General features: G+C 38.5%; 2 protein-coding genes across 8 annotated transcripts in view; one reads left to right on the top strand and one right to left on the bottom strand.

Moving 5' to 3' along the window:
• PALMD (palmdelphin) overlaps positions 1–6171 on the top strand; it is a 53926-nt gene extending 47755 nt beyond the window's left edge. Inside the window, exons 7-8 of the mRNA XM_029228912.1 lie at positions 496–1587; positions 5818–6171. Of these exons, the coding sequence (XP_029084745.1) occupies positions 496–1587; positions 5818–5861 (1136 nt within the window). The 3' untranslated portion in view covers positions 5862–6171. The remainder of the gene's footprint in view (positions 1–495; positions 1588–5817) is intronic.
• A 14461-nt stretch (positions 6172–20632) lies between these two features.
• Positions 20633–22194, bottom strand: part of FRRS1 (ferric chelate reductase 1) — a 94409-nt gene continuing 92847 nt past the window's right edge. For 6 of the 7 annotated variants that reach the window (XM_029226854.1, XM_029226856.1, XM_029226853.1 and 3 more), the window contains one exon: positions 21297–22172. In XM_029226854.1, coding sequence (XP_029082687.1) covers positions 22080–22172 — 93 coding nt within the window. In that variant the 3' untranslated portion in view covers positions 21297–22079. Of the gene's footprint in view, positions 22173–22194 lie in introns of all 7 variants that reach the window. The other variant, XR_003794267.1, reaches the window with a different exon arrangement.

The raw sequence follows: 22194 nt of genomic DNA, 5'->3' as shown, positions 1-22194 counted from the left end.
ACACTCCTCTCTAATTTCAACAGGCTGCTGGCCTGTGCAGCAAGGCTGTAACAATAAAATATACAGTGCTTGGCCTTTTATCTACAGTAATGCACAGAGCGATATATTCTTCCTCACTAAAAAAAAGATCTGATCCCTGAGCAATGTAAAGAATGTAAATCTGTTGTGTTGGATTTATTCATTAGAAAGGGGATACATTTTGGTTCCCCAATGAAAATCCTTACCGTTAGGAACCATCAGTTTCTTTTCTCCAATCAGCTTCTCTTCTTCAATCCTTTCCATTTTTTCAGTAATTTCATACATCCTTACATAAAAACCCATGTCATTAAACTATTAGTCATTATATAATTAATGAATAAAATCAGAAATTTTAAAAAGACATCTCATAAAAGAACACAAAGGGGATACTTAATATAAAAATAAACACTGTGAAAGCTAGCTAGTTTACAAGAGAAAAAGTTAACTAAATCAGGGATCAAATTTGTCTCTCAACAGCTTTGTATGCCATGGAAATCAAAGTTGAAAAGGACTTGAAGACTGGAGAAAGTACAGTCCTGTCTTCAATACCTCTCCCATCAGATGACTTTAAAGGTACAGGGATAAAAGTTTATGACGATGGGCAAAAGTCAGTATATGCAGTAAGCTCTAATCACAGTGCAACATACAACGGCACCGACGGCCTGGCACCAGTTGAAGTAGAGGAACTTTTAAGACAAGCTTCAGAGAGAAATTCTAAATCCCCAACAGAGTATCATGAGCCTGTATATGCCAATCCATTTTGCAGACCTACAACGCCACAGAGAGAGAAGGTAACTCCTGGACCAAACTTTCAAGAAAGGATAAAGATTAAAGCTAACGGACTGGGTAATGATGTGAATAGATCCACACGCAACATGGACAATGGACTTTCAGAGGAGAGCGGCAACAGCTTCGATCACATCAGTACCGTTCGGCCAATACCTCAACCCCGATCAATGCTTCGACAAGCAGAGGAGACACCCCACACCCAGCAAAAGAGGCTGATGACTCCTTGGGAAGAATCAAATGTAATGCAGGACAGGTATGCTCCCTCTCCAAAGGCGGGACTGAGTCCCAGCGAAGCACTAGTTGGGAAGTCAGAACGCCAGGGTTCTTCACCTACTTGCCAGGAGGATGAGGAAGACATTAGATATAATATTGTTCATTCCCTGCCTTCTGACATGGATGAGAAAGAACCCGTGACAATGATTTTCATGGGTTATCAGCAGGCAGAAGACAATGAGGAAGAAAAGAAGCTTCTGACGGGATATGACGGGGTCATCCATGCTGAGCTGGTTGTGATTGATGAGGAGGAGGGTGAAGGAGAAGCTGAGAAACTATCCTACCATCCCATAGCCCCCTACAGTCAGGTTTTCCAGCCTGCCAAACCAACACCACTTCCAAGAAAGAGATCAGAAGTTAATCCCCAGGAAAACAGAAACCATAAATCTCCCCACAAAAATTCCATATCCCTGAAAGAGCAAGAAGAAAGCTTAGGCAGCCCTGTCCACCATTCTCCACTCGACGTTCAGATAGCAGGAGATGGGACTGAGGATCCCTCCTTAACAGGTAACAGAAATGACAAGGTCTGTCACTGCTGTCCAGTCCTGTGATAACCTTCTCTTTGTGTTGTTACCAAACCCTCGCGCTTTCAGCTTTTTTTTGACCACTTCATGAGCTAATACATGCTAAGATTTTTTATTAATGCTGATATGAACTGTTATCATCATAAGCAAAGTGATTACGTCACTTCAAAAGGTGAAGAAAGTGAAACAAAACTTTGTTGCCTTATTTGGGTACTGCATTGATTGGCCTTAGTAACTTGAAATTCATCTTCTGGCATGGTATGGGTGTGAATGTATTTGAATTACTATCATGTTGGAGCATCAATATTAGATCTTTTCCCATGAGAATCGAAGCCAGCTCTTTTTTTGTGTCTCTCTGTGATTTAAACTTCCTGCATAAGTTAACAAATTGCCTTAATTTTGCAAAAAAAAACAAGAAACAAATTTTATTTTCAATGTGATATTTTATTACTTTGTTATATCTTGTTTCTCTATACTTTTATAATTTTATTAACTTTATTTCCTTAATTTTTCTACATTTTAAAAAAGAATATCAGTTTATTCTACATTATCTATAACATTTAATGTCACATAATCTTCCCTAACTTAGAAATTTTATTTTTTTATTTTCTAAACATTTGCATTCCACATATTCTCATTCTCTGTAAAGTTTTAGAGCTATCTAGCTTTTCTAGCATTGAATAGAAAATAACACTTTTTCTACAAAACTAATAGCTCATCAATTTTAGATTCTTTATTATCACTTGAATATTGTATTCTACTTATTTGTAAACAATAAATAAGAATATGATAAAATTAATTATAATAGCTGATAAAATGAATTATAATAGCTAAAGACGTAAGTCAAATTACCCAGACATACGTACTAGATCTGTGAAAGGAACAGTAATTTTAAATGTTCTAATAGAAGAATTTTCATTAAAAAACAATAACTATTGAGTCCCAGCTAATCCAGCAATCAAAAAACCTGATAATTCTACAGAACTGTTGGTAGTACCTGCACCATTCAGGAAGGATTCTTCCTCTGCAACCAAGAAACCCAGTCTTAGGTTGCCAATAATACGATAAAATGGACCTCTTCCATTTTTTAAGTAGTTAAATTAGACATACCTATTGTAAATTTAATTATCTGAAGAATTTCTAAGCTCTTGGTAAGTGCGCACTTATATTATCTTCCTAAATCAGAGTTGAATGGTGTGCCCGCACGACAGAAACCTGATAAAACTAAAAGCTCCCTTCTGTTACGAGAATGATCAAACTTTGCAGCTTAAATTCATTTTTTAAACAACAACACCGAAGACTTAGAAAAGAGGAGCATGCTGTTTATGGTCAAGAGCAGTGACATTACACACTATAAAACCTCCCATTTTTTAACTTGGATGTTAGCCAGCTCCTCCCGAATACCCTTATTCCTTCTCCCCTACCCATGTCAACACATATATCCCAGAGAAAAAGACAGGAAGTGACTAATGTTTCCAGACAACACTAATCATGCCACTGAACTAAAATAATGAAAACAGGAAGACCTTTTGCAGACAAAGTAACAATACAAATGTTGTACTATCAATCAAATCATCTTATAAACAGAATGCTCCAAATTCCTTGCCTTCTGTTATGACATCATTTTACATTCCCATTTTCCAATTCACCACGTGGATTACAGAACTGATATTTTTAATGGGTTTTTTAAAATAAGTATATCATATTGACATATGCCCTCAGGGTACGTCCATATTCATAGAATATATAGCCACCTATGCATTTCAATTTCACAAGCACCAACTAGGTTGAGCTTCTCCCTCTAAATGCCTCCCCCCAAAAAACTACATATTGATACTTGAAAATCCACCATTTCAGTCCATTCCTTTATTTATGGTATAGGTGCCCTACTATATATAAATATTCCTAGTAGGCACAATAGTTAATAAGTGTAAGTCTCTTTTCTCTTAGTGTAAATGCTGTTATCAAAGCCTGACCTAAGAGCAATTTTTAACTTGAAAAAGAACATGAAGGAGGAAGAAAGACGGAAAAAGGTGGAGCCTGGAGACCCTAAAGATCAGATTTTTTAGCCAAAACTTTGAAAAGGATAAGACACAACAAGAAAATTTAGGCAAATTTATGTCCATTTATTTATGTATCAATAAATATAACAGGATCATGTTCAAAATATCTGGCTCAATGCTAAATGCATCTAATGAGTGGCCCCTGTAAGCTTTTACTGGGACTCCCTACTATCCCCACCAGCCAGACAGTTGACTCCCTTTGGTAATCCTCACCAACCTACTTTTGTACTCCTTTTAGCTCTGTTCTCCCCTCTTACAGATGTCAGTGGCATTTCAGGATGAAGAGGTAGGGAAACTCAGCTCCGGGGGATTCAAAAGCTATTGGTGGCAAAATTGCCAACCTGTGGCAACCATTAGAAGCCAAGGGACACCGAGAGTAAGGAGGCAAGCTCTCTTCCCTCAAGTTAATACCAGCCAAAACTGTGCATCTGAATTGCTATGAGGAGAGGAGATATAGAACAGAGAAGAACAGAAAGGAGAAGTCAAAAGGAGAGCTGATGACTCAGATCTTTTAGCTGCTACACCAAGGGCCTTCCCATTGCCAAAAGCTGTGTCCCCACACATCTACTTGGAACTCACACCATCTACTCACCGTAGGCCTAAAGAAAGGAAGAGCAGATTCTAAAAATCTAGAATTCTTTTTTCCCCCTGAAGAAAACGGGACAGTGAGTTACTGGATTACCCCATTCCTGAGGATGCAAACATCCAGGATGTCCTTTAAGAACTTCACTGAAAATCCACAGCACACTGGCTATGCCTGATTTACTGAATCTAAGTTGAGGAGTAGCTGTAGGGAGGAGGATTTTGCCCCAGCCTTAAAAGAGACCTTCAAAAGTCCCTTAAGATGAACGTTTCCTCTGTTTTCATTTTTGGTATGGGCAAGATAGAGGTCCAAAAATCCCAAAGTAAAACCTATAAAGACTTGCCTTCTGCCTTCTGCCTTCTTGCTGTGGAAGCACAGTCCTGTCCTTCAGTTTCACCGTCCGACATCTCCCAGCAATCGACACCATCCTCCTGGCTACAGAGCAAAGGAAATTCTCTCAGCTGGTCCTGAATTCAAGGGAATATTCTTGATCCTGCCACTGGAAATAATCATTTCCCTTAAAATTCCAAGGGAAATAAAGCTCTTTGACTTCATTTAAATGAAAACATTTCATATAAGTAGAGTGAAAATAAAAATGACCATGGCCTTCTTACAATATTAGATCCCCAACCTTCTCGTATTTGTGAAAAAGAGCTTCTTAGAAATAGGGTCATTTCATTTGTTGATAGACAACTAATATATGGCTGTGAAATAAGAAAACATGATTTCCCTTTTTGATTTTTTTTAATTAAACAAAATTTTGCAAACAGTTAAATAGCTGGTTCTTGGGCCATATTACACATGATTGTAATATTCAGTGCCTTGAAAGCATCTCTCAACTTTTGGAACGTGACTGAGACAGCTATACTCTGTTCTTAAATATTAATGGCATGATACCAGAACATCAGAGAAATGTTATGAATTTTAAATCTACATTTTTAAAATGGTTTCTACATCCAATATACCATTAGCAGTGAAATATTCTCAAAAAGATAAATTTGCCCTTTGAAAGCACATATAACATATCTTGACAAAGATATTTTATCATGACTTCAACTCCTAAATACTGGTTCGTATCATTTCATTATTAAAAATTTTGTTCTTGCTATTCTATATCCAAGGATGAAGCCCTTTGGGATAACCAAGTTTGATGAGTTAAAAGATAACCCAACCATCATGAATTAGGGTTTATGTCAATGCTTTTTTCTCTTTAGTAGTACATAGCTCAGAAATATGCACAAAACAGTCATTGACCCATAGCTGTTTATCTATGGCTAATAGTGATACTGTGCACTAATCCTGTATTTACTCAATTTATGCTGTGTTTGCTCTTTTAATTTTTATAGAAATAGGTTCCTTCTAGCTCTGAACCTGCTTCTTCCCTAAGTTAACCATAGCTTATTATTTCTACTATCTTTTTATGCTACTAAAACAATGCTCACCTTGTTGGATAAAATCATCTGAGGTATGTTTCAAACTTTCCTGCAATCTATGTAATGGTCATTTAGAGTGAAAAGTAAAGCTGTTTTTTCCATAACTCTCTCTCTATTTTTTCTTTATTTTGCAGCCTTAAGGATGAGAATGGCAAAGCTGGGGAAAAAGGTTATCTGAGAGGTGTACCATCTACGTAAACACCCTTTGAAGAAGAAACTAAGAAACATTTGCAAATTTCTCTTCCGGATATTTTGTTTCTTTTTCCTGAGATACAAAAAATGATAATTATACCCATATTAAGCCATGTGAATAAGCAGTAGTCATTATTTGAAACAAATACCAAAAAAGCTGGGGAGAACAAACTCTTAACTTTTCCAGTTACTTGACATGATTCAGTGGGGGGGAAACCAACATATTTTTATTGTATTGATACCAAAGCATTTCTAATAAGAGCTTGTTAAATTTAAGAATAAAGTTATTTAAAATAGCTCGACTATATTTTATTAACTGACCTTGTAATTTTGCTGACACAAAGATTGAAAGATCATAGGAAGCCACTGCACCTCATCACAGAAATATTCATCTTCAACTCTGACAAGTAAACATGCCATCCCAAGTCAACAAGGCTCTAAGACAACTACATCCTCCTGCTAAGGACCAATTCAATTGAGACTTAAAACTCTTCGCATACATTTTAAAAGTGCATGCAATAATTATCCTCATATTTGGGGACTGGATTTGGATTATCTTGATAGCGTACATGACTTTACAGTTGATAACCAATATGTTCAGTTTTCTTGAAATATCATCTTTTCTTTCATTCAGTTCAATGTGAATTCCAGGGTACAATGACTGATTATGACCCAAGACTGTTGGATGGAGGACTTCCCAAATTCTCAACACAAATCTGATCTAATGTTTGACCAATTCTTGTAAACAAGTTAGAATCCTAATATTAAAACATTATAAGAAAGTGTATAACATTTCATTCCTAAGTATTCTTGCCAGGATATTAAATCATGATTTGAAGGAGAATACTCCCATACCAATTATTTCCTGCCTTACCTTGTTATACTGCCCTCCATCCAACACCCTCAAAATCCACTCAAATATGTCTTCCCCTGGATCATGCCAGTGCTAATTATCCAGGTCCTGACAAGTCTTTCAGTGAATGGTCTGTTTTCTCTTGGGAAAACACTGAATTGCCCTGGTGAGACCATGATGAAATTATCTTAGCTACTAGTGTGGAGGCAATGAGAAGTAAAAGAAGCAGATCCTGATGAGGGCAAGCATTACCTGGAGAGCATCAGCCTCAGATGAGGTGTCTGCAAGGGGCAGTTGTTCTCTAGGAGGAAAGAGCTCCTCTGCTGGCCTGGAATGTTCCAGGAAATCTGGAAGGTCAAATTTCAGAAGCACTTTAATACAAACACCCCTATCCCAGGTCCAAGGGTCCCATTCCTTCCTTTTCATGCTTCTGACTTTAGCATAAGTGACTTGTCAAATCTGCACATTCTTTTGTAGCTCTGCCATCCTTGTGATTAAATCACTGGGTTTGGGTTTTGGTTTTTGTACACAAAAGTTTATTAGAACACTGCCTGGCACCTAGTAAGTGATCAATAAGCAAATGAATGAATAAGTGGCTCAGAAGGGGAAAGATGTAGTCTGCAAGGGGAGGCTGTGTAACACCAGTTGGGTTCAAGCAACATAAGCCTGAATCTGTCTGGCAGATCATGAGGCATGGACCAGGGCTTGTATGCAGAAGTGGCCCAGCATGGCCAGAAAGTGTGGGAAGTGGGAACTGGTCTTTTGCCTGGGGGTAAAGTGGGCACTGCTGCAGAACTGGCTGCCAGGTGGGCAGAATGGGGTCTGAGTGCAAAGCTGGAGCCAGTCAGTCAGGGCTGCTGAGGTGAGTCTGGACCATCTACACACCAATCCACTGGCTCCTGTGCTCAGGGAAAAGGAAAGAAAGCTGAAAAACGGAAGTGAGGTGCCTTCTTGCTGCTATTGCCATGCAGCATCCCTCCAGTACCCTCTACTGGCAAAGGCTAACATTGCTTCAACTGGCAAAGAAGAAATGTTTACATCACAAAGCAGGGCAAAGAAGGGTGGATTTGGAGATGAAGCATTAAATGATGAAGATAAAGATGAAGAATTAAACTGGCACTGTCCACTCGTTTTTCTACCCAGCTTCCGTGTTTATCTTTCTACATACTGTTGACCATTCAAGCAACTAAAAAACAACTGTTTCCATCTAATAAGATGCAGCTATCCTTTAATAAAAAAGATCTCACCTTCTCACCCAAATGAGGAGACACACACTCCAGAGTTATGCTACCCACAGCTAACTATATTCAACCTTAAAGAACAGTTTTAGATTAAGAGAAAAATCCAAAACATAATACAAAGTTCCCATATACTCCACACCCAGTTTCCCCTATTATTAACATCTTACATTAGTATGGTACATTTGTTATAATTAATGAACCAATAGTGATACATTATTATTAATTAAGGTCTTATAGTTTATTCAGATTTCCTTAGTTTTTACCTAATGTCCTTTTTTCAGTTCCAGGATCTCATACAGAAAACCACATTACTTTTAGTTGTCATGTCCTCTTAGGCTCCACTTGGCTGTGACTGCTTTTCAGACTTTCCTCGTTTTTGACAAGCTTGACAGTTTTGAAAATTACTGGCCAAGTATTGTGTAAGATGTCCCTCTATTGCAAATTGTCTGATGTTTCTTTCATGATTAGACTGAGGTCATAAGTTTGGGAAAGGAAGACAAAAGAGGTAAATTGCCATTTTCATCACATCATATCAAGGGTACGTACTTTCAACATGAAAGTACATACTGTTAATGTTGACCTTGATAACCTGGCTGATATAGTTTAGTCAGATTACTTCACTGTAAAATTATTCTTTTTTGCTGTATGCTTTGGCAGGAACTCACTATGCATAGCCCATACTTAAGGAGTAGGGAGTTAGGCTCACTCTCCTTGAGGATAGAGTATCTACATCTATTATTTCAAATTCTTCTGCACAGGAGATTTGTCTATTCTCCCGCATTTGTTTATTTATTCAATCATTAATTTAAATCAGTGTAGACTCATGGGTGTTTACACTACACTTGAGTTATAATCCAACACAATTTGTTGCTCAAATAGCTCCAGCTCTGGCCACTGCAAGCTCTTTCAGTTTGTTCCTATGCACCTTTGACATACACCCATAAATGTTTTGAACATGAGATGACTTTCCATTTCATCAGATCTTCTTTAGTTTCTTTCAATAATGCGTTGTATTTTTCATTGTACAAGTCTTACATCTCCTTAAATTTATTCCTCTTTTATTCTATTTGATGGTTGTGAATGGAATTGTTTTTCTTTTTTTACATCTTTATTGGAGTATAATTGCTTTACAGTGGTGTGTTAGTTTCTGCTTTATAACAAAGTGAATCAGTTATACATATACGTATGTCCCCATATGTCTTCCATTTGCATCTCCATCCCTCCCACCCTCCCTATCCCACCACTCCAGGCAGTCACAAAGCACCGAGCTGATCTCCCTGTGCTATGCGGCTGCTTCCCACTAGCTATCTACCTTACATTTGGTAGTGTATATATGTCCATGCCTCTCTCTCGCTTTGTCAAAGCTTACCCTTCCCCCTCCCCATATCCTCAAGTCCATTCCCTAGTAGGTCTGTGTCTTTATTCCTGTCTTACCCCTAGGTTCTTCATGACATTTTTTTTTCTTAAATTCCATATATACGTGTTAGCATACGGTATTTGTCTTTCTCTTTCTGACTTACTTCACTCTGTAGGACAGACTCTAGGTCTATCCACTTCATTACAAATAGTTCAATTTCGTTTCTTTTTATGGCTGAGTAATATTCCATTGTATATATGTGCCACATCTTCTTTATCCATTCATCTGTCGATGGACACTTAGGTTGTTTCCATCTCTGGGCTATTGTAAACAGAGCTGCAATGAACATTTTGGTACATGACTCTTTTTGAATTATGCTTTTCTCAGGGTATATGCCCAGTAGTGGGATTGCTGGGTCATATGGTAGTTCTATTTGTAGATTTTTAAGGAACCTCCATACTGTTCTCCATAGTGGCTGTATCAATTTACATTCCCACCAACAGTGCAAGACAGTTCCCTTTTCTCCACACACTCTCCAACATTTATTGTTTCTAGATTTTTTGAAGATGGCCATTCTGACTGGTGTGAAATGATATCTCATTGTAGTTTTGATTTGCATTTCTCTAATGATTACTGATGTTGAGCATTCTTTCATGTGTTTGTTGGCAGTCTGTATATCTTCTTTGGAGAAATGTCTATTTAGGTCTTCTGCCCATTTTTGGATTGAGTTGTTTGTTTTTTTGTTATTGAGCTGCATGAGCTGCTTGTAAATTTTGGAGATTAATCCTTTGTCAGTTGCTTCATTTGCAAATATTTTCTCCCATTCTGAGGGTTGTCTTTGGTCTTGTTTATGGTTTCCTTTGCTGTGCAAAAGCTTTGAAGTTTCATTAGGTCCCATTTGTTTATTTTTGCTTTTATTTCCACTTCTCTAGGAGGTGGGTCAAAAGGATCTTGCTGTGATTTATGTCATAGAGTGTCCTACCTATGTTTTCCTCTAAGAGTTTGATACTTTCTGGCCTTACATTTAGGTCTTTAATCCATTTTGAGCTTATTTTTGTGTATGGTGTTAGGGAGTGATCTAATCTCACTTTTACATGTACCTGTGCAGTTTTCCCAGCACCACTTATTGAAGAGGCTGTCCTTTCTCCACTGTACATTCCTGCCTCCTTTATCAAACATAAGGTGACCATATGTCCGTGGGTTTATCCCTGGGCTTCCTATCCTGTTCCATTGATCTATCTTTCTGTTTTAGTGCCAGTACCATACTGTCTTGATTACTGTAGCTTTGTAGTATAGTCTGAAGTCAGGGAGCCTGATTCCCCCAGCTCCGTTTTTCGTTCTCAAGATTGGTTTGGCTATTCAGGGTCTTTTGTGTTTCCATACAAATTGTGAAATTTTTTGTTCTAGTTCTGTGAAAAATGCCAGTGGTAGTTTCATAGGGATTGCATTGAATCTGTAGATTGTTTTGGGTAGTAGAGTCATTTTCACAATGTTGATTCTTCCAATCCAAGAACATGGTATATCTCTCCATCTATGTGTATCATCTTTAATTTCTTTCATCAGTGTCTTATAATTTTCTGCATACAGGTCTTTTGTCTCCTTAGGTAGGTTTATTCCTAGATATTTTATTCTTTTTGTTACAATGGTAAATGGGAGTGTTTTCTTGATTTCACTTTCAGATTATTCATCATTAGTATATAGGAATGCCAGAGATTTCTGTGCATTAATTTTGTATCCTGCTACTTTACCAAATTCATTGATTAGCTCTAGTAGTTTTCTGGTAGCATCTTTAGGATTCTCTATGTATAGTACCATGTCATCTACAAATAGTGACAGCTTTACTTCTTCTTTTCCGATTTGGATTTCTTTTATTTCCTTTTCTTCTCTGACTGCTGTGGCTAAAACTCCAAAACTATGTTGAATAAGAGTGATGAGAGTGGGCAACCTTGTCTTGTTCCTTATCTTAGTGGAAATGGTTTCAGTTTTTCACCATTGAGGATGATGTTGGCTGTGGGTTTGTCATATATGGCCTTTATTATGTTGAGGAAAGTTCCCTCTATGCCTCCTTTCTGCAGGGTTTTTATCATAAATGCATGTTGAATTTTGTCGAAAGCTTTCTCTGCATCTATTGAGATGATCATATGGTTTTTCTCCTTCAGTTAGTTATTATGGTGTATCACATTGATTGATTTGCATATATTGAAGAATCCTTGCATTCCTGGAATAAACCCCACTTGGTCATGGTGTCTGATCTGTTTAATGTGCTGTTGGATTCTGTTTGCTAGTATTTTGTTGAGGATTTTTGCATCTATGTTCATCAGTGATATTGGCCTGTAGTTTTCTTTCTTTGTGACATCCTTGTCTGGTTTTGGTACCAGGGTGATGGTGGCCTCGTAGAATGAGTTTGGGAGTGTCCCTCCCTCTGCTATATTTTGGAAGAGTTTGAAAAGAATAGGTGTTAGCTCTTCTCTAAATGTTTGATAGAATTCGCCTGTGAAGCCATCTGGTCCTGGGCTTTTGTTTTTTGGAATATTTTTAATCACAGTTTCAATTTCAGTGCTTGTGATTGGTCTGTACCTATTTTTTATTTCTTCCTGATTCAGTCTTGGCAGGTTGTGCCTCTCTAAGAATTTGTCCATTTCTTCCAGGTTGTCCATTTTGTTGGCATAGAGTTGCTTGTAGTAATCTCTCATGATCTTTTGTATTTCTGCAGTGTCAGTTGTTACTTCTCCTTTTTCATTTCTAATTCTATTGATTTGAGTCTTCTCCCTTTCTTTCTTGATGAGTCTGGCTAATGGTTTATCAATTTTGTTTATCTTCTCAAAGAACCAGCTTTTAGTTTTATTGGTCTTTGCTATTGTTTCCTTCATTTCTTTTTCATTTATTTCTAAACTGATTTTTATGATTTCTTTCCTTCTGCTAACTGTGGGGTGTTTTTTGTTTTTCTTTCTCTAATTGCTTTAGGTGCAACGTTAGGTTGTTTATTTGAGATGTTTCCTGTTTCTTAAGGTAGGATTGTATTGCTATAAACTTCCCTCTTAGAACTGCTTTTGCTGCATTCCATAGATTTTGGGTCATCGTGTCTCCATTTTCATTTGTTTCTAGGTATTTTTTTTCTTTCCTCTTTGATTTCTTCAGTGATCACTTCGTTATTAAGTAGTGTATTGTTTAGCCTCCATGTGTTTGTATTTTTTACAGATCTTTTCCTGTAATTGATATCTAGTCTCATAGCGTTGTGATCAGAAAAGATACTTGAAACAATTTCAATTTTCTTAAATTTACCAAGGCTTGACTTGTGACCCAAGATATGATCTATCCTAGAGAATGTTCCATGAGCACTAGAGAAAAATGTGTATTCTGTTGTTTTTGGATGGAATGTTCTATAAATATCAATTAAGTCCATCTTGTTTAATGTATCATTTAAAGCTTGTGTTTCCTTATTTATTTTCATTTTGGATGATCTGTCCATTGGTGAAAGTGGGGTGTTAAAGTCCCCTACTATGAATGTGTTACTGTCAATTTCCCCTTTTATGGCTGTTAGTATTTGCCTTATGTATTGAGGTGCTCCTATGTTGGGTGCATAAATATTTACAATTGTTATATCTTCTTCTTGGATCGATCCCTTGATCATTATGTAGTGTCCTTCTTTGTCTCTTCTAATAGTCTTTATTTTAAAGTCTATTTTGTCTGATATGAGAATTGCTACTCCAGCTTTCTTTTGGTTTCCATTTGCATGGAATATCTTCTTCCATCCCGTTACTTTCAGTCTGTATGTGGCTCTAGGTCTGAAGTGGGTCTCTTGTAGACAGCAAATATATGGGCCTTGTTTTTGTATCCATTCAGCCAATCTGTGTCTTTTGGTGGGAGCATTTAGTCCATTTACATTTAAGGTAATTATCGATATGTATGTTCCTATTCCCATTTTCTTAATTGTTTCTGGTTCATTATTGTAGGTCTTTTCCTTCTCTTGTGTTTCCTGCCTAGAGAAGTTCCTTTAGCAGTTGTTGTAGAGCTGGTTTGGTGGTGCTGAACTCTCTCAGCTTTTGCTTGTCTGTAAAGGTTTTAATTTCTCCATCAAATTTGAATGAGACCCTTGCTGGGTACAGCAATCTTGGTTGTAGGTTTTTCTCCTTCATCACTTTAAATATGTCCTGCCAGTCCCTTCTGGCTTGCAGAGTTTCTGCTGAAAGATCAGCTATTAACCTTATGGGGATTCCCTTGTGTGTTATTTGTTGTTTTTCCCTTGCTGCTTTTAATATATTTTCTTTGTATTTAATTTTTGACAGTTTGATTAATACGTGTCTTGGCATGTTTCTCCTTGGATTTATCCTGTATGGGACTCTCTGTGCTTCCTGGACTTGATTAACTATTTCCTTTCCCATATTAGAGAAGTTTTCAACTATAATCTCTTCCAGTATTTTCTCAGTCCCTTTCATTTTCTCTTCTTCTTCTGGAACCCCTATAATCCGAATGTTGGTGCATTTAATGTTGTCCCAGAGGTCTCTGAGACTGTCCTCAGTTCTTTTCATTCTTTTTTCTTTATTCTGCTCTGCAGTAGTTATTTCCACTATTTTATCTTCCAGGTCACTTATCCGTTCTTCTGCCTCAGTTATTCTGCTACTGATCCCATCTAGAGTATTTTTCATTTCATTTATTGTGTTGTTCATCATTGTTTGTTTCATCTTTAGTTCTTCTAGGTCCTTGTTAAATGTTTCTTGCATTTTGTCTATACTATTTCCAAGATTTTGGATCATCTTTACTATCATTATTCTGAATTCTTTTTCAGGTAGACTGCCTCTTTCCTCTTCATTTGTTAGGTCTGGTGGGTTTTTATCTTGCTCCTTTATCTGCTGTGTGTTTTTCTGTCTTCTCATTTTGCTTATCTTACTGCGTTTGGGATCTCCTTTTTGCAGGCTGCAGGTTCGTAGTTCCTGGTTTTTTTGGTGTCAGTCCCCAGTGGCTAAAGTTGGTTCAGTGGGTTGTGTAGGCTTCCTGGTGGAGGGGACTAGTGCCTGTGTTCTGGTGGATGAGGCTGGATCTTGTCTTTCTGGTGGGCAGGTCCACGTCTGGTGGTGTGTTTTGGGGTGTCTGTGGACTTATTATGATTTGGGGCAGCCTCTCTGCTAATGGGTGGGGTTGTGTTCCTGTCCTGCTAGTTGTTTGGCATAGGATGTCCAGCACTGTAGCTTGCTGGTCGTTGAGTGAAGCTGGGTGCTTGTGTTGAGATGGAGATCTCTGTGAGATTTTCACCATTTGATATTATGTGGAGCTGGGAGGTCTCTTGTGGACCAGTGTTCTGAAGTTGGCTCTCCCCCCTCAGAGGCACAGCACTAACTCCTGGCTGCAGCACCAAGAGCCTTTCATCCACATGGCTCAGAAGAAAAGGCAGGAAAAGTAGAAAGAAATAATTAGTAGAAGTAGAAAGAAAGAAAGAAGGGAGGGAGGGAGGGAGGAAGGAAGGAAGGGAGGAGGGAAGGAAAGAAAGAAAGAAGATAAAGTAAAATAAAATAAAGTAAGATAAAATATAATAAAGTTATTAAAATAAAGAAATAATTATTAAGAGAGAAAAAAAAAAGGACAGATAGAACCCTAGGACAAATAGTGAAAGCAAAGCTATACAGAGAAAATCTCACACAGAAGCATACACATACACACTCACAAAAAGAGGAAAAGGGGAAAAAATCATAAATCTTGCTCCTGAAGTCCACCTCCTCAGTTTGGGATGATTCGTTGTCTATTCATGTATTCCACAGATGCAGGGTACATCAAGTTGATTGTGGAGCTTTAATTCGCTGCTTCTGAGGCTGCTGGGAGAAATTTCCCTTTCTCTTTGTTCTCACAGCTCCCAGGGGCTCAGCTTTGAATTTGGCCCCACCTCTGCATGTAGGTCACCATAGGGCATCTGTTCTTCGCTCAGACAGGATGGGGCTAAAGGAGCAGCTGATTCGGGGGCTCTGGCTCACTCAGGCCAGGGGGAGTGCCGGGCGAGCCTGCGGCGGCAGAGGCCGGTATGACGTTGTACCAGCCTGTGGCGCACCGTGCGTTCTCTCGGGGAAGTTGTCCCTGGATCCTGGGACCCTGGCAGGGGCGGGCTGCACAGGCTACCCGGAAGGGGTGTGTGGCTAGTGACCTGTGCTCACACACAGGTTTCTTGGTGGCGGCAGCAGCAGCCTTAGCGTCTCATGCCTGCCTCTGGAGTCCGCGCTTTTAGCTGCGGCTCGCGCCCGTCTCTGGAGCCCCTTTAAGCAGCTCTTGCCTCTTCGGCAGGTCCAGACTTTTCCCTGGACTCCCTCCCGGCCAGCCGTGGCACACTAACCCCCTGCAGGCTGTGTTCACGCCGCCAACCCCAGTCCTCTCTCTGCGCTCCGACCGAAGCGCGAGCCTCAGCTCCCAGCCCCGCCCACCCCGGCGGGGAGCAGACAAGCCTCTCGGGCTGGTGAGTGCCAGTCAGCACCAATCCTCTGTGCGGGAATCTCTCCGCTTTGCCCCCCGCACCCCTGTTGCTGTCCTCTTCTCCGTGGCTCCGAAGCTTTCCCCCTCTGCCACCCACAGTCTCTGCCCGTGAAGGGGCTTCCTAGTGTGTGGAAACCTTTCCCCCTTCACAGCTCCCTCCCACTGGTGCAGGTCCCGTCCCTATCCTTTTGTCTGTTTTTTCTTTTTCCCTACCCAGGTACGTGGGGGGTTTCTTGCCTTTTGGGAGGTCTGAGGTCTTTTGCCAGCATTCAGTAGGTGTTCTGTAGGAGCTGTTCCACGTGTAGATGTATTTCTGATGTATCTGTGGGGAGGAAGGTGATCTCCGCGTCTTACTCTTCCGCCATCTTCCCAGAAGTCTCCAGAATTAGGTATCCTTCGATCAGCAGCAGCATCTTTTGAAATTGAAGTTGGATAGATTATATGGTGATCTGCCTCTTCTCTCCTTCAGAGTTCGACTGGGATATATGAGCCTTGGGAAAGGTGATATCCAAGATCCATAACGGCTCTTCAGTTCCACAATTCTACAAGCTCCTAGAAGATTGGAAGTGTGGGCAGAACCTCATCATAAAGAGGAAATCTTTTCAGATGAAAGCCTTTCAAGCCGGGGTCCCACAAGGGTCCTCCTGCCGGGTGTTGCTGGCCCCAAGGGAAAGCTTCGTTCTTTGATGAATGAACACGGAGACCGAAATATTTTCTATCAGTCCCCTTAAAGGAAAAGTTAGCTAGCCCCTGCTTTGGAGAATGGGCCAGAGTTTCTTGGTTCTTTTTATGTCAGGTAATTTTGGATTGTAGTCAGTATATCATAAAATAAAATACTGGATTCTCTTATTTTTCACCAATGAATATGGCTTCTTTTGTTTTAGCAGGCAAATAACTGGGTTGGACTGCAAACTCTGTTTCTTGTGTTCCAGCTCCAATCTCAAGTTAAATTTTTTTGTTTGGTCTAGCTGCTTTGCACCTGCATTATGCATGTGAACATATTCAGGGATCAATCAGAGCTATGGGAAAGCAGGATTTGGGATGCCCTCTCTAGTGTTTTCCTTTCCAAGAAAGGAACTCCCCTCCCTTCACCCCACTCTCTTGATAGCTGCAGTTGACCAGCCATCAGTCCTCTGGATTTCTAGGCCAGAAACACTGCAGTTCCCCTGCCACCCAACACCACATACACAGTTGACTTCAACTGTCCTGAAACTAAAAACAGTGAAAACAGGGAACTCCAAACAATTTTCCTCCTCTGAGTGTGGACACCTCATCCAAATCTTCCTGCTTCTCATCACTCTCTGGGGCTTTCAGACAGCTGCTTTTTGAAGCTTACTCTAGTTTTCTGAAGGAGAGTCTATTTGGCAGGATCTTAGCCATTACTGGCAGTGGAAATCACATATTTAGAATGTATGGGTTCAGGAAATTCTTATCCACAGAGCTTGATTACCATGTCTGAGTACCTGATTGGGAACCAAAAATTTGTTTATGTTCTTACAAGAAACCCAGAGTACAATACAATTTCTTTTATGTGTTTATAAGATATATGAAGAAGATATACTTCTAAAGATATCACAGGGAGGTCAGCTTGGTGCTTTGCAACGACCTAGAGGGACAAGATAAGGAGGGTGGGAGGGAGGCTCTAGAGGGAGGGGATATGGGGATATATGTATGCATATGGCTGATTCACTTTGGTGTACAAAAGAAACTAACACAGTACTGTGAAGCAATTATAGTCCAATAAAGATCTATTTAAAAAAATAAAATAAAAATTGGGGGAAAAATCACTACTTAAGGTTTTTGGTAAAAAATAAAATTAATAAATTTTAAAAATTAATAAAATCCATGAAAAACCACTGGAAAACAATAAAGAAAGAAAAAAATAAAGATATGTTCTAGGGACTGTCTCTCCTCTAAACCAGAGTTATATGATCAGGCATTATATAAAATGACATAAACTTATTTGATAACGAAATAAGAAATTAAGCTGATACGAATTTTAGGGCAAGCAAACCTCCCAGATCTTTCCACCCAAAGATATAATCCAAGAGTAGTAATCAGATAAATATTTGTTTTACTGAGGTGAAATTCACATAACATAAAATAATCCTTTTAAAATGGCATTTCTTATATTCACAATGTTGTACAACCACCACCTCTATCTATCAACAAAATATTGTCAGCACCGCAAAATAAAATCTTATGCCCATCATGCAATTACTCCCCATTCCCTCCTCCACTCCCTCCCCTCAAGGCCCTGGCAACCACCACTCTGCTGTTGCTATGCATTTACCTATTCTGAATATTTCATATAATCATAATATGTGACATTTTGTGTCTGATTCACTTAGCATAATAGTTTTTTTGTTTGTTTATTTGCTGTTCCTCTTCTTATTCCAGCCCTTTGATGTCTCTGGTAGCCATGGAGAAGCATAATGTTCTGAAGGTTCATCTATGTGACAGCATGCATCAGTACTTCATATCTTTTTATGGCTGAATAATATTTCATTGTATGTATGTACCACAATTTGCTTATTCATTTATCTGTTGATGGACATGTGGGCTGTTTCCATCATTTGGGTATTGTGAATAGTGTTCCTATAAACATCAAATTTTTAATTTTTTTTTATTGTGGTACAATATACATAACACAAAATTTTCCACTGTAACTACTTTCAAGGATACAATTCAGTGCATTAAGTACATACACAGTGTTATGTTAGCATCACCACTATCAATCTCCAGAACAATTTCATCATCCCAAACAGAAATTCTGTACCCATTAAATAACAGCTCCCCATTCCTCCCTCTCCCGCAGTCCTGGGTAATCACCCTTCTACTTTCTATGAATTTGACTAGTCTAGGTACTCCAAGTAAATAAATCATATAATAGAGGTCCTTTCTTGTCTGGCTATTTCACTTAGCATAATGTTTTCAAGGTGAATATCAAATTTTTTATCAAATAAAAACTACACATTCCATAGGTAAAAACTACTAAAGTTTAACACTGTAATCAAAAGCAATGACATCATCAACAACATGTACAAAGCACCTTTTGCTGGTACCACTTCCTTCCTTCCTCATAACTGCCCTGTGAGATGGGCTTTACAGATGAAGGAATGAGGCTCAGAGAAAATGAGCAACTTGCCCAACGACATGAGTCTTATAAATCAGACAAGCATGCTTAGGTCTTCCAGCTCCGCTCCCAGACTCCCAGTCTTTTTTATGTACAGGGTTAACTGCCTCCCAGCATACCATTTATAAGGATGGTCAGGAGACACCTATGTAGAAGGAACAGTCAGGGAAGCCTCCAAAAACAAGAAGGATTTTTGAGCCAGAACTTAATAAACTAGTTTTTGCTAGAAAGAAGGGAACAGAAAGGGCATTCCAGGCAGGTGACCATCAGTGACCTGGGTGCAGAGATGAGCCTGGTGGGTATTGGGCAAGAAGGAAAGAAGCAGCGTGTGCACAGTGACAGTGTGTAACCTAATCTGATTTGAAAAGAGCTTAGAAGAATCCTTTCTTTCATTCCCATCTACAATGGATTATCTTAAACAAGGACTTTTGTCCTTTTTTTTTCCTTGCTTCACCAGCATATACAGACAAATAGAATTTCAGCCAAAAGCTACAGGTACCCCCTAGGGCTTCCTGGTTGGCATCTGCTGCATCTGTCTCTTCCCACCACAACCTGGACTGGGGCAAGATGTGGAGGGATGAATATCACTTAACACACATTAGAGCCAAAATCCTGATAACCAAGTAGACACTAAAGTGTTATTCGATAACTTATGCCATAGGCTACCCACGTCCTTAAGATTGATTTCCAAAGATAAGAAAATAATAAAAACAAAAATAGCCTCAGTTATGAATGCTACCCCAACCACAACTTTCTAGAATTTGTTTCACTTTTTTTTCAAAAATAAATAGTTATTTTTATTTTATAGAAGAACCCATCTTTAAGAAGAAAACTCATGATTTTGCTATTTGGGGCAACATTGCTGAAGATATAAAGGCATTTCGTTTAACAATTACTCCTATCAAAAGATATCTTTAGGGCTTCCCTGGTGGCACAGTGGTTGAGAGTCTGCCTGCCGATGCAGGGGACACGGGTTCGTGCCCCGGTCCAGGAAGATCCCACATCCCGCGGAGCGGCTGGGCCCGTTAGCCACGGCCGCTGAGCCTGCGTGTCCGGAGCCTGTGCTCCGCAACGGGAGAGGCCACAACAGTGAGAGGCCCGCGTACCGCAAAAAAAAAAAAAAAAAAAAAAAAAAAAAAGATATCTTTAAAAAAACAGATTGTTTATTACAAAATCAAGAAGGAAAACTGAGAGGAGCAACGAATAGGCATTTTCAATTTGTAGATGTCAACCATTCATAAGCAGAAGAATCATAATTTGATATTAGTGAAAAGGTTTGTTGGTCTACTAAGGTTAAATGACAAAGACTTCTTTGGACAACTCTGTATATCAATTGATGATATATCAAAATAGTGCCAACAGATGAATCAATGAAAAGGAAAAGTTAAAATAGGTTAGCCTCAGCACTGGAAATCCAGCAAGCTCACGAATTTGAAAACGAAACCCACCAAGGTTCATCTCCTCCTTAAACAAATCTTTCCTTGTCAAATGTATAATATAATTTATTAAGAGAATTTTATTAACCTTTAGGCCCCTAATAATTGAAAGTTAGAGGAAAATATTTTAATATACATTTAACTTTCTATACTAAACAAAACGTTTTTAAATAAAGACATTCAAAAGGAAAGTTTAGACTGTAAATAGCCTGGCACTTATAGAACATAAACACGGAAAGTTCACATCTCAAACCCTAAGCTACTTATGATAAACACCTGTATAAAGAACAAAAACACATCATTTTACCCAGTGAAAGATGTAAGATACATCGCTGAGGCTATTATTTATGCCAGATAGAATTTAGGTCCTTGGACCAATCAGAAAGAACACATAAAAAAGTAAAATATGCCTCCCTAAACTTTTTATTTTAAGAATGTAGAGTTTTGCTTGTTTCCTCTGCCTAAGATAGTTATGTTCATTTGTTACAAGGTCACGGGAATGTAAAGGGAAGTATCAAACAACGGTTATAAACAATCATGGTTAGAAAACAAATAGAATTGAAACCAGAAAATAACAACATTGGTCCCTAATTTCAGTTTGTAACCTATAACTGTTAGGAAAAGAGAAAAAGACAGAAATTTTTCAAATAAATATTAAGAGTTGGTGAATTTTAAGAGAAATGCCATCCCAAGATATTATCTAAGTACTAAAAATGAATCAGCACAAGTGAACAGTAACAAAGCAGTAGTATTATGGCGCCACCCACTGGCTAGAAGTCCTCATAGCAAACATGAGACCCAGTCATAAAATAGAAATTATTGGAACCGGAAGGGAAATAACATTGATAATTCTAATTCATTATAGCATCAGGATCTTCTAACAAAATAGTACCACCCATATTATTTTATTACCACAAGGACAAAGAATAACTCTTAAATATGTTCACAAGAGTGAATTTTATTAATTTTGAAATGCAAGTCTACAATCTCCAAAGGCTAAGACAACCTCAGAGTCAAAACAATTAGCATATAGAATGCCATTTTAGCTCTGTAGCTGAATATATAAAGACACTCTTAATCAGAAGATGCACACTTGCATTTCACTGCTAAGAAAGAAATTATAATATTAATAATATATTTAAATGTTAATGAAATGGTGTTAGCCCTACTTTCACCTTTACCAGGGAAGTAACAAAATACATGAAACAAAGGATATGTCCAAAACACTAGACCGAAAAACGTGTTTCCAAAAAATTTTTAAGAAAGGGGGTAAGGGGACAAAAATCCTAAAAAAAGACCATTCAGATAAACTAGTAAAAATTAATGTTTTCTTTAAAGTACCACAGCACCTTTATAGTCCAAAATATATTTACCTTAATACTATCTGCATTTTATCCTATGACATCTTTTATGTTTTTCCAAACAGTTATTTTCTTACATGCTAACATTCTTAAAACTTCAGCATAAAAAATATTTGAGTCATTTCTCCTCAAGTACAATCTTCCCTTTAAGACTCAGAATAATACGTAAAAGCTTGACATCAGTTTGTAGCCCATAGGACCCTAGTGAATGTTGATCTCTAAAGGCCAGACTTCTGAATTTCTCTACAGACATGGCCTGGTCTTCCTAATTAGAAGTCATGAATACGCTCCAGTCGATACAGGCATCAAGTTTTTTGGCTTGATGATAATTATCACCTGGTCTGCAAAAGCCAAGGTCTTCGCTCGCTCATAGATGGTTGATTGCAGATAAGAACATAGTGAGAAAAGTCAAATTCCCACAGACGTAAATTGCTAACACTGCCTTTTTAAAAGCATAACCCTGAAAGAAAAAAATTGAGATA

This window comes from Monodon monoceros, unplaced genomic scaffold, assembly GCF_005190385.1.
Source record: "Monodon monoceros isolate NGI ecotype Baffin Bay Population unplaced genomic scaffold, NGI_Narwhal_1 Super_Scaffold_18, whole genome shotgun sequence".
Taxonomy (NCBI): Eukaryota; Metazoa; Chordata; class Mammalia; order Artiodactyla; family Monodontidae; genus Monodon; species Monodon monoceros.
This window is presented reverse-complemented; position numbering and strand designations above follow the sequence as displayed.